Source organism: Dermochelys coriacea, chromosome 3, assembly GCF_009764565.3.
Source record: "Dermochelys coriacea isolate rDerCor1 chromosome 3, rDerCor1.pri.v4, whole genome shotgun sequence".
NCBI classification, from domain to species: Eukaryota; Metazoa; Chordata; order Testudines; family Dermochelyidae; genus Dermochelys; species Dermochelys coriacea.
Window position 1 is genome coordinate 65937815 of NC_050070.1, and position 15353 is coordinate 65953167.

At 38.2% G+C, this 15353-nt stretch overlaps 1 protein-coding gene across 5 annotated transcripts in view; it reads left to right on the forward strand.

Moving 5' to 3' along the window:
* LOC119852881 (cytochrome b5 reductase 4) overlaps positions 1 to 13677 on the forward strand; it is a 93309-nt gene extending 79632 nt beyond the window's left edge. For all 5 annotated transcript variants that reach the window (XM_038394865.2, XM_038394867.2, XM_038394868.2 and 2 more), the window contains 3 exons: positions 2488 to 2574; positions 11797 to 11961; positions 13031 to 13677. In XM_038394865.2, the coding sequence (XP_038250793.1) occupies positions 2488 to 2574; positions 11797 to 11961; positions 13031 to 13085 (307 nt within the window). In that variant the 3' untranslated portion in view covers positions 13086 to 13677. The remainder of the gene's footprint in view (positions 1 to 2487; positions 2575 to 11796; positions 11962 to 13030) is intronic.
* The last annotated feature ends 1676 nt before the right edge of the window (positions 13678 to 15353 follow it).

Consider the following 15353-nt stretch of genomic DNA (forward strand, 5'->3'; position numbering starts at 1 on the left):
ATCTGAAACCCCGGGTATGAAAGTAAATCAGGGAATGTCTAGGAAGACACAATTAGGGTTATTTCTTTTATTTCTTATTGGCTTGTGGCTCTGTGATAACCCTCAAATGCTTTTGTTTTGCTTGTAACCTTTAAGAGGAACCTCGAGAGCTAACTTGATGCTTAATTTTTGTAATTGTTTTTTCTTAAGATCTAGCAAAAAGCCTAAATTCCAGATGAATTTTCTTTTTTTGTTTTTAATAAAATTTACCGTTTTTAAGAACAGGATTGTTTTTTGATGTCCTAAGAGGTTTGTGCATATGTTGTGTAATTAGCTGGTGGCAAAAGCTGACTTCCTTTGTTTTCTTTCTCAGCTCTTCCCTGGGGGTGTGTGTGAAAGGGCTTGAGGGTACCCCAAAGGAAGAAATTCCAAAGTGCTCCTTCCTGGGTTCTCAAAAAGTGTTGGGGCGGGAGGGGAGTTTGCACTTGCATGGTGGCAGCATCTGCCCATCCAAAGTTGGAGAGAAGCTGTAATCTTGGGAGTTTTAATACAAGCCTGGAGTGGCCAGTATTAATTTTTAGAATCCTTGCAGGCCCCCACCTTCTTTACTCAAAGTGCCAGAGCGGGGAAGCAGCCTTGACAGTACCTTTGGCCCAGATTCCCATTTTCTCCTGTCTTCATTGTTTTGTTTTTTTTATGTGGTGCCTGGTGTTCTACGTACTAAGGATTAGGATCAAGACTCTGCACATGCACTTTCATAGCCATATAAATTGACATTGAATTGTAGATTATTTTGAAACTTCCACATAATTGTGTTCCAGAGTGTAAGCATTTAATATTTTTTAGAAATAAAGTCTGTAGACCTTAAAAGATAAGTGTATAAATGTGAACTTAACGTAATACTGATGTCTGCCTGAGCCTGCAGGCTACCTAATACAGTAGGACTGAGATGCGTATGAACTGCCTGATTCATGTCAATGGGATGTTAAATCTGGAATATGATAATTTAAATGTCTACATTAACTCTTTAACTGCAAGCTAATATGATTACTTGTTGTTAGATGGAAGGAATTCAAATCTTCATCCCTCCATCAGATACAAACTTTTATCTATGTATGTTTGCATCAGTTTAGTTAAACCTGTTCAGTAAAATGCAGTTGCCAAGAACTATGGAATGTGAGCGGATTTAATAGATGTATTACCTACATGTTGGACTAGAAATTTATTTTAGATTTTTTTAGTTTTAAACCTGTTCCTAATTGATTTATGCTAAATTGAAATAAGCCTGTGGTAGACTGAAGTGTCGACAGAGCCTTTTGTACTGTTTTTAACTGAAGTATCTTAAAATTGCCTCTTAATTTAAATGGGTGCAATTCTGCATGTAGGCAAACTTTTAGTCATTCTGCCCCTGCCTCCAAGGAAGGGAAAGAGGGGGTGCAGCCTTCCCAGTGTCAGAAACTTCACCTGCTTCCTGAATACTTATCTGCCCCAAACTAAAACCATCTTTTGCCCTTTTCTGGTTGCCAAAAGCCTCTACCCCTTACTCAGCTCCCATCACCTCCAGCTTCCTCAAATAGCTTCTGTGTTGGTTACCTATCAATAGAAAAATCTGTAGTACGTTGAAACTTGAGGGCCAAGTAAAATTTCATGTAAAAATAAATGATGCTTAAAAACACAGTATTGATTCACCTAAACTGGAGTGCTGTGAGAGGAGGCAGTGCAGCATTATATAGGTCTAATCTACCACAAGGACATGGGGAGCCTTGATCAATGTCGTCTTGTTGCAGCAAGTCACCCAGAAGGTTAACTGCATTTCAGTGGTAGATGAAGTGACTCTTGTGTCTCTGCTATTTCTATAATGTCCATCACAATGATATCTGACCTCTATATATACACCTGTAATTTGTAAATTGTTCTGGGGTTATATAACATCATATTCAGGATGTTATATAAACTGTAATTTAAAATTAAGGGCATAATGCATTGGTACTGGGTCCAGTGAGAAGTCATTGTTGGACTATTATGTTAGTGTCTCATCAGCACCAGTTTTTACCTAAATATCTTCAAAACCAGATTACTTTAAGACTAAGTAATGTACTGTAATTTATAAAGCTAATGGCAAATGATGAAACCGGAATCCATCATCACCATTTTGAAACTCAAAGTTTATCTGTACAACATGGAGTGTATAATATTCAAATTATTTAGAGGTGTGCAGGGTTTTATTTTCATAATGTTGATTAAAACAGCATAGCACAGTAACACTTAGATACTATTGAGACACTTTTAGGTAAGTTTATAATCCTGTTCCTAAAGCCTGTGGAATTCCTAAAAAATGTGTCATTCTTGTCCTTAAGAGAATATAGGTCTTAAATTGCTGCATAATTAAATGTGTTCTGGAGATGTGCAGTATTTTCTTTCTATTTAATGGTTGCTACACATTCATACGTAGTTAAAAGCTTGATATTGAAGTTGTGTGTGTTTTTTTGTTTTGTTTTTTGTTTTAAGGACAGTGAAGTTGATGTTCTTCAACAAAACAGAAGATGATATACTTTGGAGAAACCAGCTGGAGCAGTTAGCCCTGAAAGATAAAAGGTATTAAATAGTTTTATAGAATTTCATTTATAAATTATTTATTATTTGTATTATTGTAGCACCTAGGTGCCCTAGTCAGAGTCCAGGACTCCATAATGCTAGATGCTGTACAAAAACAAAACAAAGATGGTTCCTACCCTCAAAAGCTTACAATCGAATACTAACAGACCGGGGTGTACAAAGAAACAATGAGACAATACTGTCCAGTATGATACAGTGGTCTCTGTTTACCAGCAGTTTAACCGTTTTGGGGGTTCTTTTATAAGCATTATGGAAAAGGAGAGTTTCATGGAAGACTTTGGAGGATGATATGCTAGTTTTTGCAGATGTTTATGGGGAGCTTCTCCCAAGCATGAGGGACAGCATGGGAGAAAGCGCAAAGGTGTTTGTTTGAATATGTAACAAGTAGGTGATGGAGACTGGCATGATGGACCAGTTGGAGGTGGAAAGTGACATCTCGATAGTGTGTGAGAGATCATAGGGTGGGGATATGCCTGGAAAGTGAAGACAAGTAGTGTGTGTTTGATGGAATGGAGAAAAGGGAGCCAGTGGAAGATTGCAAAAAGAAGGGGTTGACATTATCAAAGTAACAGGCTAGGGAAATGATCTTTGCAGAAGTATTTTGAATTATAAAGCAATCATTCCGATGAAGTGAACTGTAGCTCACAAAAGCTTATGCTCAAATAAATTTGTTAGTCTCTAAGGTGCCACAAATACTCCTTTTCTATCTGGAGAGTGTAACTCTTTTTTTTTTAAATGGGTAAGTAATATAGTGGACATCATCAATTTACCACCACCACAGTAAGGGTAGAGGGGATGGGTTTTAAGCTTTCACTGGTAAATTTTCATCTTAATTTAGCTGTTTATAACATGAACTGTTTAACATGCATACGTGCCTTTCTCAGTAGGGATAGACTTAAGCATATGCTCAAATACTTAGCTGAATTTGGGCTTTTGAGCAGTTGAAAATCAGTAGATAGCACCATGTGATCAGCCAGCTAGGCATGAATCACTAATAAGTTGTCCACCAAACACTGCTGTTCCATGAACCATGTTTCAAGAATAGCTTTTATAATTGTCTGTACACTACTCCATTTTAAACTAGATGTTCAGGTGATGTTTCTAGGAATTGAAAAGTGAATCTGCATCTTGGGAATGTAAGGTGGGAAACGATGAGTGTACCCAATTTAGGCTTAATCAATTTTCACCTTTATTTATAAAATTTCAGACAGAATTGTCAGTGTCTGAACATATATTTATGCCAGACAATAAACATATAAGATGGATTCGGTTGGGGTCCCCTGATACTGCATTCTGGAGCACTGGGAAGTTCTCTTGTACATCAGGATGGTCATCGCCGCCTCTGATCCCTAGTCTAGTTCTTCAGGCCAGTTCCTTCACTTTCTGGCCTGGTATTCCTCCATCTTGGGCCCTCCTTCGCTTATATTCTCATACCATGTTCACATTACCTATTCCTTAACTTTTCTCCAATCAGCATTAAGCATTTGTCTTATGTAACCCATACAATACGCATACACAAACTTTAATTTAGGAATCTTTAGTTGTGTCTAGAATTTTCATGTCATTATATTTTCATGTCACCCTGCTCCTGGGTTTTCCCAGAAAAAGGGGACTTTTGTAATTACAGGTTTGTGTATTTATTATACTAATTAACTTCCCTTTTACCTAAAATCTTCTAACATAACATATCACCTTTGTCCTGTCAAAGTTACATTATTTTAATTAAATCAGCCAATCTATGTAAGAGATGAAGAACTGGCAAAACCACATGCATTGCCAAGCAAATTTAGGTTGAGGGCTTGGCCTAAATGTTACCTCATCTAAACTCATTTACTATCCATAATTATAAATTGTTAAAGTATACCTAAAGGCTCTTAATCTTACCATTTAGCAATTCTTCGTCTTAAATTAGTGTGTGTGTGTGTGTGTGTGTGTGTGTGTGTGTGTATATATATCATCATCATCCTTCTACTTGGGGGCAGGGGAGTGTTAAAGAGCACTTTGACCCCAAAATGTCAATATTTTCTTTGTATGCACTTTTGTGGTAATTGTGTCCATCCCAGGATATTAGAGATCCATGGTGAGTGAGGTAATATCTTTTATTGGACCAACTTATACTGGTGAGAGACACAAACTTTCGAGCTTACACAGAGCGTTTCTGCTGACCAACCATTTTCAGATCATTCAGCACTTTGCCTCAGTCTGCCGTCTCAGCCATCCACAACAGTTCAGATATGCCTGAGGTTCTTGGGCCACATGTCCACTTGCATGTAGGTGGTCCAGTTTGCAAGGTTGCACCTTCACTCCCTCCAGATGTGGCTCAGGACAGCTTAATGCCAATGGGAGCTGCGGGATGTGCTCGCTGCCGCTTCCCGCAGCTCCCATTGGCCAGGAATGGCAAACTGTGGCCAGTGGGAGCTGTGGGGGGCTATGTCTACGGACAGTCAACATAAACAAAATGTCTCGCAGCCACCGGTGGATTACCCTGATGGGCCGCGTGCTGAAGGTTGCCGACCCCTGTCCTAACTAGACAGAGCGTACATTTGTGGGGTGAGGGCTGGAGAACCAGGTCAAGGTAAAGATCAAGGTGTAGTATTTCTTCCAGACTGAGAGGGGTTATCAAGGATACATGGTTTCCCATGGAGACTGGTAAAAATACCAGAGTTCAGTAAACGTAAAGTTCATTCTGGCAAGAAGATTAGATAATTTAGGTTGGATAGCCGTGTTTGTGTGACTGCAGCTGACATCCACACTTACAAAATGACAAAGCTTAATTCCTGCTCCCCAGTCCACTGTAAATAACATCTTGGCATTATAACCAGGTTTGGCTAATGTGGGAGAATAGGAAGCCAAAGACTGCTTCCTAATCTGAATATCCCACATGATAAAGCATATTGATGAAGATGTAAAGTTATCCACTATCCCACCTCCACAATCCAATACTTTTAATTCTAGTGAAAATAACAGCCCCACAGAGGTAACGCAGAAATGATTTTGTTTAATTAAAGACAAATGTTCTGTTTTTGGATGAATAACTTTTCATTTAACCTCAGTGAAGGATGAGAGCAGTTACCTCAAGTACACTGCAGAACCAGTATATAACTTGCTCGGATGAGCAGAAAGCTTGTGTGCTGTGAAAGTCAACATCAATCAATCAAACAAAAAACCACCGCTGTACTCATTTGGGTTCATATATCAAAATTTCTGACTGGACTGAGAAATGGTGTAACCTTTTGTGTGTTTGTTATATATTCCTTATTGGTCATGAAGTTTGGTATGGGAGGAGACGTGGCACCTATTTTACAGACAGATATATGTGATAGTTATACAATTTTGGAAGAATTAAAAAAAAACAAAAAACCTTCCACCCTCCAGCAAAATTGTGCATAGAATCTGGAACATCTGAACTCATCCCAATGCTAATGAAGTTGTTAAGATGCATTGCTTGTTGGTTCCGTCTGCCTGCAAAGGGTGATGTGATCTGGCTAGAGTTTCTCTGTGGTTCTGCTAACAGCTGTTAGTGCTTAATTGTTCTCTGGCATTTTACAGTACACTTCAGAAACAGCCAAAATATCTTAAAATTTTAAACACAGACAAAAAGGGCTTTTGGATAAGATCTCAAATAGTAAATTAGAACCCAGAGTTAATGGAAGTGGATATCTATATCTGTTTGAAAATTTGATTGCTGATTTTTTTTAAATTTGGGATTATAAAATATAGAAATAGCAACAGAATGGCTTAAAAGCTCTTAGAAATGACATTATTCTATGTGCCATCCAACATCTGAAAAAATGATGATAGAAACTGAAAAAGCTTCAGAATATTAAGATCCTTAAATGGAAAGTGATGTTAATATTTTAATTATATGTAATATTTTTTCCTCAGATAACAAATGCCATCAGACTGCTCACCACAAAGAATCAATCAGATTTTTCAAATTTACAGAAAATGCACAATAGAGGATTAGGGCAAATTCTTTGAAATTAATGTGTTCTTTATCAATAATGTTCATTAAAGTTACTGAGCAAACAGATGTAAAGGCTGATTATTGGAGAACAATTTATTTTAGGGGTCAATAGGGGGACCACGGGCCAAATCTCGACTGATAGACACTATTGAACGGACCGCAAAATCTTTTTATTGACTCATTATTACAGTAAAAGCTGTTTTATCTGGCATGATGGGGGAGTGCTGGTTAGAGAAAAATGCCAGTTAACTAAGAGGGAGGGAGTTTGGGTGCGGGGCTGAGGGTGCAAGATGGGCTGCAGAGCGCAGGCTCTGGGATGGCGTTTGGGTGTGGGAGGGGGGCTTAGTGCGCAGGAGGGTGTGCAGGTTGCCAGATCCGGGGGCCACTTACCTTGGGCGGCTCCCCACAAGCGGCGACCTGTTGCGGCTGCTCCTAGGTGGAGGCACGGCAGGTGGCTCCACGCACTGCCTCTGTCCCGTCCTGCCCTGCCCAAATGCTGACTCTACAGCTCCCATTAGCTGGGAATGGCAGCCAGTGCGAGCAGTCGGGGGCGGTATGTGCTGGCAGAGGCAACGCGCAGAGCAGCTGAGACAGGTCGCTGCTTGTGGGAAGCCGCATGAGGTGAGTGGCCCCTGGATCTGGCACCCCAGCCCCGTGCCAACCAGACTGTAAACCAGCATTTCAATGAAGATCAGAAATGCCAGTTTATAGAGCTTTCCGGTTGGTGAAGTGTCGGATAAAACAGGTTTTGCATTGTGAAAAATGTTTCTCTGGAGTCTGGATCTTAGCTTGACAAAGAAATTTTCACCTTGACAAAAAATAGACTACCCCTAATTTTTTTGATTAAACAGGGAACGTGTGTAAAATAAGATAAACAACATCAGGGATGTGTTTCTTTAAACTTTTAATGTGGGAGATGAGATTTAATGTAGCAGAAAAATGTGTTTAACACTGACAACTGCAGGAGGTTACTTTGCTCCAATGTTCTCTTAATTGGGACTAGAACATTCTGGGGTCTAGAGAATGTTGTGCTCTTGCTGGTTCACCATACTGGACCGGACCAGCTTACTTTCACCTCTGCCATCAGCCCTTCTAGTCCTGAGCCTCCTCAAATCCATCCTTCCTGAGTTCTTAATTACCAGACACCTGGACTTCCCCCCTCTGGTTTGTCATCCCAAAGGTCTGAAACCAGTCTCCCAGTTATCAGTTCACTGGGGCCCCCACACTCCACATAGCTTGCATAACAAACCCTGCTTGGGGTAGAAATAAACAAAAGGTTTATTTAATAGAAAAAGATTCAAAGATGAAATAGTAAGGGAGAGGAAACATACAAGTTATACAGTAAATAAACGGACAAAACTTCAGGCTTTACACTTCTGTATTAGACACAATCCCTTTTCTAATACAAGTTGCCTATTGCCTTTGAACAGTTTCCCAGCTTACACCCTAGCCATGGGGAGGATCCAGTATTCACAGACAGCCTGCCACCTTTGAGACTGTCCCTCAAGTTCTGGAAGAAAACTCTAGTTCTAAGCCATCTGTTTAAAAGGCTCTTTTCCCTTTCTCCTGGCATGGAGGCTCATGGTTTTGGGCAAACACCTGGCTTGGTAGGTGCCACTCCCTGTCTGATAACTCACTGTCCTACTGTGAGGTGAAGCCAAAGTTTAAGCCCAGATCTCTATATACATAAATTCATAATGGTAGCCTTTATACATATCCCATAATGATTATTCAGTTTAGACCATTACAAGCTTTTATAAGACCCTACTCAACGTATTTGTCTAAGACAATAATATTGTGTACAATCAGTTAATTCAGCTGCTTATTCTTTATTGTCCAAACACCTGTTCTCCCCTTGGGTTGTCTGGACCCTGATTGTCACAGTCACTTCCTCCATGACTTGCCAATTATGTCTTGTAGCTTAATACACAAATCCAATTTTCTTCTTTTCCTACTACATGTATCAAATTGCTCTGCATACCAGTGCAAATTTAAAACTGAATTGAATAGGATGATCAGGCAATGTAGTGCCTATTTTACAAAAGGAGACTAAGAGCTTGGCATATTTAGCATAGCAAAATGAAGGCTGAGATGAGGGGTTATGATTTCTCTCTGTAAAAGACAAAAATACATTTGGGGTAAACACCAGGGAGAGAGAAGAGTTATTTAACTTCATGGTCAATGTTGACACAAGAACTGGCCATGGGTACATTTAGGTTGGAAATTAGAATGTTTCTAACCATCAGAGGAATAAGCTTCTGGAACAACCTCCCAGTAGGAGTTGTGGGGGCAAGAAACATAACTGGTTTTAAGATGCAGCTTGGTAAGTTTATGAAAGGGGTTATGACAGGGTGGCCTACAATAGCAGGAGACTGGACTTGATGATCCAGGAGGATCATTCCTTGCCATCCTATGTTGTTGTCAGGTAGTGACTGTCTTGGCAATCACCTTTAGCGGTGGAAGAGGTCACCAATTTTAACCATGATTTAAATCAGCAAGTAGGAAATCTTGATTTAATTAATCAATTTTAATCTTGTTTTGCATCCTGCACTTTTAGTTATTTTCCAAAAGAAAGGTTTATTCTCATTGGTTGGTAACAATCTAAACATATTGAATTGCAACTAAATGTGGTGCTTCTTTTTGCTAACCAGGAGGATACATTATATTTATATACATTTTGTGTTTCAGTTTTCATCAAAAAGTTTAGTAGCAATTGGACATCTAACTTAATGAATGCCAGTGAAAATGAGGTAGGATCAGAGGCTAAAATAAGGGAAAGAACTTAAGTTAAAAATTGCTTAGACAAGTTAGATGTTTTCAAGTCCCCAAGGCCTGATGAAATACAGCCTAGAATATTCAAGGAGCTGACTGAGGAGTTATCTGAGCCATTAGCGGTTATCTTTGAAAAGTCATGCAAGATAGGTGAGATTCCAGAGGACTGGAAAAGGGAAAATTTAGTGCCATCTATGAAAAGGGAAATAAGAACAACCCAGGGAATTACAGACCAGTCAGCTTAATTTCTGTACCTGGAAAGATAATGGAGCAAATAATCAATCAGTTTGCAGACACCTAGAAGATAATATAAGTCACATTCAGCATGGATTTGTCAAGAACAAATCATGTCAAACCAACCTAATAGTTTTCTTTGACAGGGTAACAAGCCTTGTAGATAGGGGGGAAGCAGTAGATGTGGTATATCTTGACTTTAGTAAAGCTTTTGATGCGGTCTCACTTAACCTTCTCATAAACAAACTAGGGAAATACAGCCTAGATGGAGCTCCTGTAAGGTGGATGCATAACTGGTTGGAAAAATAAAGTAGTTATTAGTGGTTCACAGTAAAGTTGGAAGGACATATCAAGTGGGGTCCGGCAGGGATCAGTTTTGGGTCCAGTTCTGTTCAGTGTCTTCATCAATGATTTTAGATAATGGCATAGAGAGTACACTTATAACATTTGTTGATTATACCAAGCTGAGAGGGGTTGGAAGTGTTTTGGAGGATAGGATTGAAATTCAAAATGATCTGAACAAACTGGAGAGGAGGTCTGAAGTAAATGGGATGAAATTCAATAAGGACAAATGCAAAATACTCCACTTAGGAAGGAACAGTCAGTTGCACACATACAAAATGGGAAATGACTGCCTACAAAGGAGTACTGTGGGAAGGATCTGGGGGTCATAGTGGATCACAAGCTAAATATGAGTAACAGTGTAATAGTGTTGCCAAAAAAAAAAAAAAGCAAACATCATTCTGGGATGTATTAGCAGGAGTGTTGTAAGCAAGACACAAGAAGGAATTCTTCCGCTCTACTCCGTGCTGATTAGGCCTCAACTGGAGTACAGGCAGTCCTCGACTTTACGACATTCGACTTATGTTGTCAGTGCCGTTCATTGTTTTTGAATTGACACCCTGATTTGACTTACAACAATTGGTTTCGACTTTATGACACTCGGTCCTGCAATGGAGTGGATTGCGGTTCTAAATTACAACGTTTCGACTTACGATGCAGTTTTCAGGAATGAATTGTGTCATAAGTCTGAGGACTGCCTGTATTATGTCCAGCTCTGAGTGCCGTATTTCAGAAAAAGTCCAGTGAAGAACAATAAAAATGATTAAAAGTCTAGAAAACATGACCCCTGAGGGAAGATTGAAAAAAATTAGGTTTGTTTAGTCTGGAGAAGAGAAGACTGAGCGGGGACATAACAGTTTTCAAGTACATAACAGGTTGTTACAAGGAGGAGGGAGAAAAATTTTTCTCATTAACCTCTGAGGATAGGACAAGAAGCAATGGGCTTAAATTGCAGCAAAGGCAGTTTAGATTGGACCTTAGGAAAAGCTTCCTAACTGTCAGGATAATTAAGCACTGGAATAAATTGCCATGGGAGGGTTGTGGAATCTCTGAAGCTCTAAAAATTTTAAGAGCAGGTTAGACAAACACATGTCAGGAATGGTCTAGATAATACCTAGTCCTGCCATGAGTGCAGGGGACTGGATTAGAAGACCTTTCGAGGTCCCTTCCAATCCTACAATTCTACGATTTATTTAAACAATTACATAGTTTAACTTACATTTATTCATATTCTTAATTTTTATGTTAGAAAATGGTGAATGATGCATTTCTTACGAGGTGATTAATTTTTTATTGAGCTTTATGTCAAGCTCTATTTGGATGGAAATTCAAAGTCAATTAAAAATGGACAAAAACAGCATTGTAAAATTGTGTTTATTCGTTAAAATATGCTGGATACATAAGAAAAGAGTTTATCAATGTTTCAAAACAAGTTTTACATGCAAAACTAACTGATGTATGGAAGAAAATAATTATGGAACTGATTGTTTCTGGCCACTGTGTTCTTCAAGATTTTAGAACAAGTAAAGCTCAGCTACAAATAAAAAATATGTGTAAGAGGAAGTGGAAAACATCTGTTTTAACTCCCAGTTGATTTTTTAGCTTTGAATGAACTAGTCGTTCAACTGAACTAGTTGAATAAAGTGAAATGAAGAAAATATTCTTTCTATGCCTGCAGGAGATTACTGCCGTCAAAAGATGGTTTAGCACTTCAACAAACTCTGGTTCCAGGTGCGAAGTCAGTAGTTTCATCAGTTCAGTGGTTTGACTTTCTTTAAAATTTGGCAGCAAACATATCTATGATTTTTATCTACCCTGAGAGTCATTGATAGTGCTAAAGATGTCTGTATGGAAGCAATATTTTTACATTTCCTCCTGTTTTGCAGGTTTGAGGTTCAATTTATTCTCTCAGAGCCAAAAAAAGAAGGGACCGGCAAACAGGGAAAAATTTCTTCATCTCTCCTTTCTGAGTTTGTGAAAAGAAGCAAACAAGACTCCAAAGTACTTATTTGTGTCTGCGGCCCAGCACCTTTCACAGAGCAAGGAATACAGTGAGTTTAAAAATAATCAATCCTGTGCCTGAGGTGAACTGTGTAATTTTACCCCCTTTTAGAATTTCTAAAAGGTACTTTGAATTTTCCTTATATTTTGTAAATGTTTGTGTGTTAAGCAGTAGATAGTTACAAAAGGATAGAATACAATCATAGGGAAAATCTCATTTTTAAACTAGTGTTGCATACTAGTACGTGCCGTTCTTTTTATGTAATATAGGTTACTAAAATGTTATGACCATATTAGCTTAAAACGTATAGAAACATCCATTCATGCAAATATTAACCACAGCTCAAGTTTCACCAAGGTGTTAAAGCTTTTACTCGTAGCAAAATGTCACTTTCCAGTTATTTTTTGTAGCTATGTCACACGTTTTGATGGATCTAAGTGCTGTTTAAGAATTTTGAAATTTACCACTTTCTCCAAATGGGATTATGTCTCTGATATACAGGAATTACTGAAAAGAGCTGTCTAAGTGGTGCCTTTTTCTGATAGCATCAGCTGAGTCAGAATTGAATTTGAAGGTGGTGTTCTATTAAAATCTTGTAGAGGCGTTAAAGCTTTCAGTGTATTTATATTCATTTTATAGCCGTACTAAAAACATATGGAATATAAAAAAGAAAAGATGCAAGTTTAAACAAGCAGATCCATCCTCCAAACATTGGGCCAAATATCAATGCTGGTTACATCTGTTGAAGTCGGAGCACTTTCATAGATCTAACAAAATATTGAATCTGACCAATATATTTTATCTCTGAAATCTTTAAACAAAAACAAACACCACAAAACAGTGGGAACTAAATCTGAAAGACTTCAAAATGTTACACATTCTTTGTTTTTTTAGAATTTGGTACTGCATAAAAATACTTAATATGATGCTATATGTATGAATTTCTGTATGGACATGGAGTTTGTTCTTAAAGTATTTGCATAGCCAGAGTGATTTCAGCATGTCATCTTCTGGAAAAAGAGAGACACTGTGGCTGAACTGTAAACTGTTTAACTTTCCTGTACTGCAGTTCATGTTTCCTTACATGTGAAGTAACAAATTTGATTACTGATTTTCAGGTTTCTGCAGGATCTTGGATATTCCAAAGAAGAGGTCCATAGTTTTACTGCATAAAGCAATATTGAGGATATGACTGTTTAATTCATCAATCTTCATTATTTACATTCATAAATAAGTTTAAATTCTTAAAAAGAAAAATATTTTGTATGCATTAAAATTTGACTCTTGGTATGAAAATATTTCTTGAATGGTATATGCATTTGAGGTAAAGGAATTTTATACAGTTTTCTTGCTTTTGTATTTTTGCTAATACTTGCAATTCAGCTAGGATATTAATTTATTGCAGAGGCAAGTAAATGTGTACAGTACATGTTAGATATTTAATTTTGTTAGCCTAGAACTCTTTCCTTCTAAATCTGATTTATTACCATCCTAAGTACTGATTATATAGATTTTTTTACTTGAAACACTTTTCTTTAATGTAAAATGTCTTAGCAATACTGTCTGAATTTATATATTGCACTGTTAACTCAGGTAAATGATCACTTACACTATGTTCTTATTGATGCATAAAACCGTGTTTGACTTTTAAGTGATCAAAACATGTTGTTCTTGTACATAATATTGATAAATAAGGTACTCATATGTATGGCAAACTGAGTAAAGATGCACTAAGTAATAAAAAGGTAAATGGATTCTTGTTACACATGATGAGTGCAGTATCACTGTCATGTATGATAAACTGGAAGGCAGATGGAAAGGATGGTCCAGTGGGCAGCCTTGGACTTGAGAGATCTGGATTCAAGTTGACCCTGCACCACAGACTTCCTGGGTTCAAGTTCATGCTGCACCGCAGACTTCCTTAGGCAAGACACTTAGCCACAGTTCCTCATCTGTAAAATGAGTATAGCACTTCCTTATTTCACCACTGGTGCGAGGATAAATGCTCAGATACTACAGTGATGGGGGATGTATAAGTACCTTAGATTATGACACAGATTGCAATACATTAGATTGTTTGTTTGGGTCTGTGCCTCTGCTCTCCAGTCATTCAAAGTTAAGTACTGGGTCATATGACCATAATTTACTACAGAGTAAAAAGAAAAGGAGGACTTGTGGCACCTTAGAGACTAACAAATTTATTTGAGCATAAGCTTTATGGTCCCACAATTATATAAAATCCTTGTTAACACTGGGCTTTTAATGGAAGCATCCTTGATTCAGCACACGTAAAAGGAGCATTGGAGTGACAGTAACCACTTTTGTCAAAAGGTAAAACTGATGTGTGTCAAGTAACTGGCTATCCCAAATTGAACCATCTGACGCATGTGAAAAGAAACAGTTTGGTAGTACTTTCTTTATACAAAAATGCTATACGTGGAAATGACAATACTATTACACTGTGTTTCCTAGTAGAAGATAGGTTTATAGAGCATCTTGACAGCTTGTCACTGAAAACTTTTACAGGTCTGACCAACTCTACTAGCAGAATGCTTCAGACATTTTCTAATTATAGTAATTAATGGTCCCTCGACTGGTTTAACAGTTTCTCTATTTGGCTTGATAGCTGGTGTTTGAACCAGAGTATACCTTTTAGAAAGAACTCCAGTTTTGATTTAGGCCTGGTCTACATGGAAAAGTTTCATGGGCATAGCTACATTGGTCAGGGGTGTGTGAAAAACACACCCCCACCTCTGTCTGAGGGGTTGGAGTAAATGTGGTTGTAACTTAGAGCTTGTATACATGTAGGCATAGTTATACTTGCCTACATGCCTCCAGCTTTCATCCAGACCACACCACTCAATCCATTGTATACAGCCAAGCTCTAAGACTGCTGAATTGGAATGAATTTGCAAACTGGACACCATTAACTTAGGCTTGAATAAAGACTGGGAGTGGATGAGTCATTACACAAAATAAAACTATTTTCCCATGTTTATTCCCCACCCCCACTGTTCCTCACACTTTCTTGTCAGCTGCTGGAAATGGCCCACCTTGATTATCACTACAAAAGGTTGTTTTCCTCTCCTGCTGGTAATAGCTCACCTTACCTGCTCACTCACCTTACAGTGTGTATGGTAACACCCATTGTTTCATGTTCTCTGTGTATATAAAATCTCCCCACACTATTTTCCACTGCATGCATCTGATGAAGTGAGCTGTAGCTCACGAAAGCTTATGCTCAAATAAATTTGTTAGTCTCTGAGGTGCCACAAGTACTCCTTTTCTTTTTGAACTAGATGGATCATTGGTCTGACCCTGTATGGTAGTTCTTATGTGCACTAGTTTAGTGTAGCTAACCTAATTTCAAGTCCTCCGATTGTGGATGGTCTGATTATTTTTGTCTGTCTTTATCCCATATTATCCAGAATTTGCATCCAT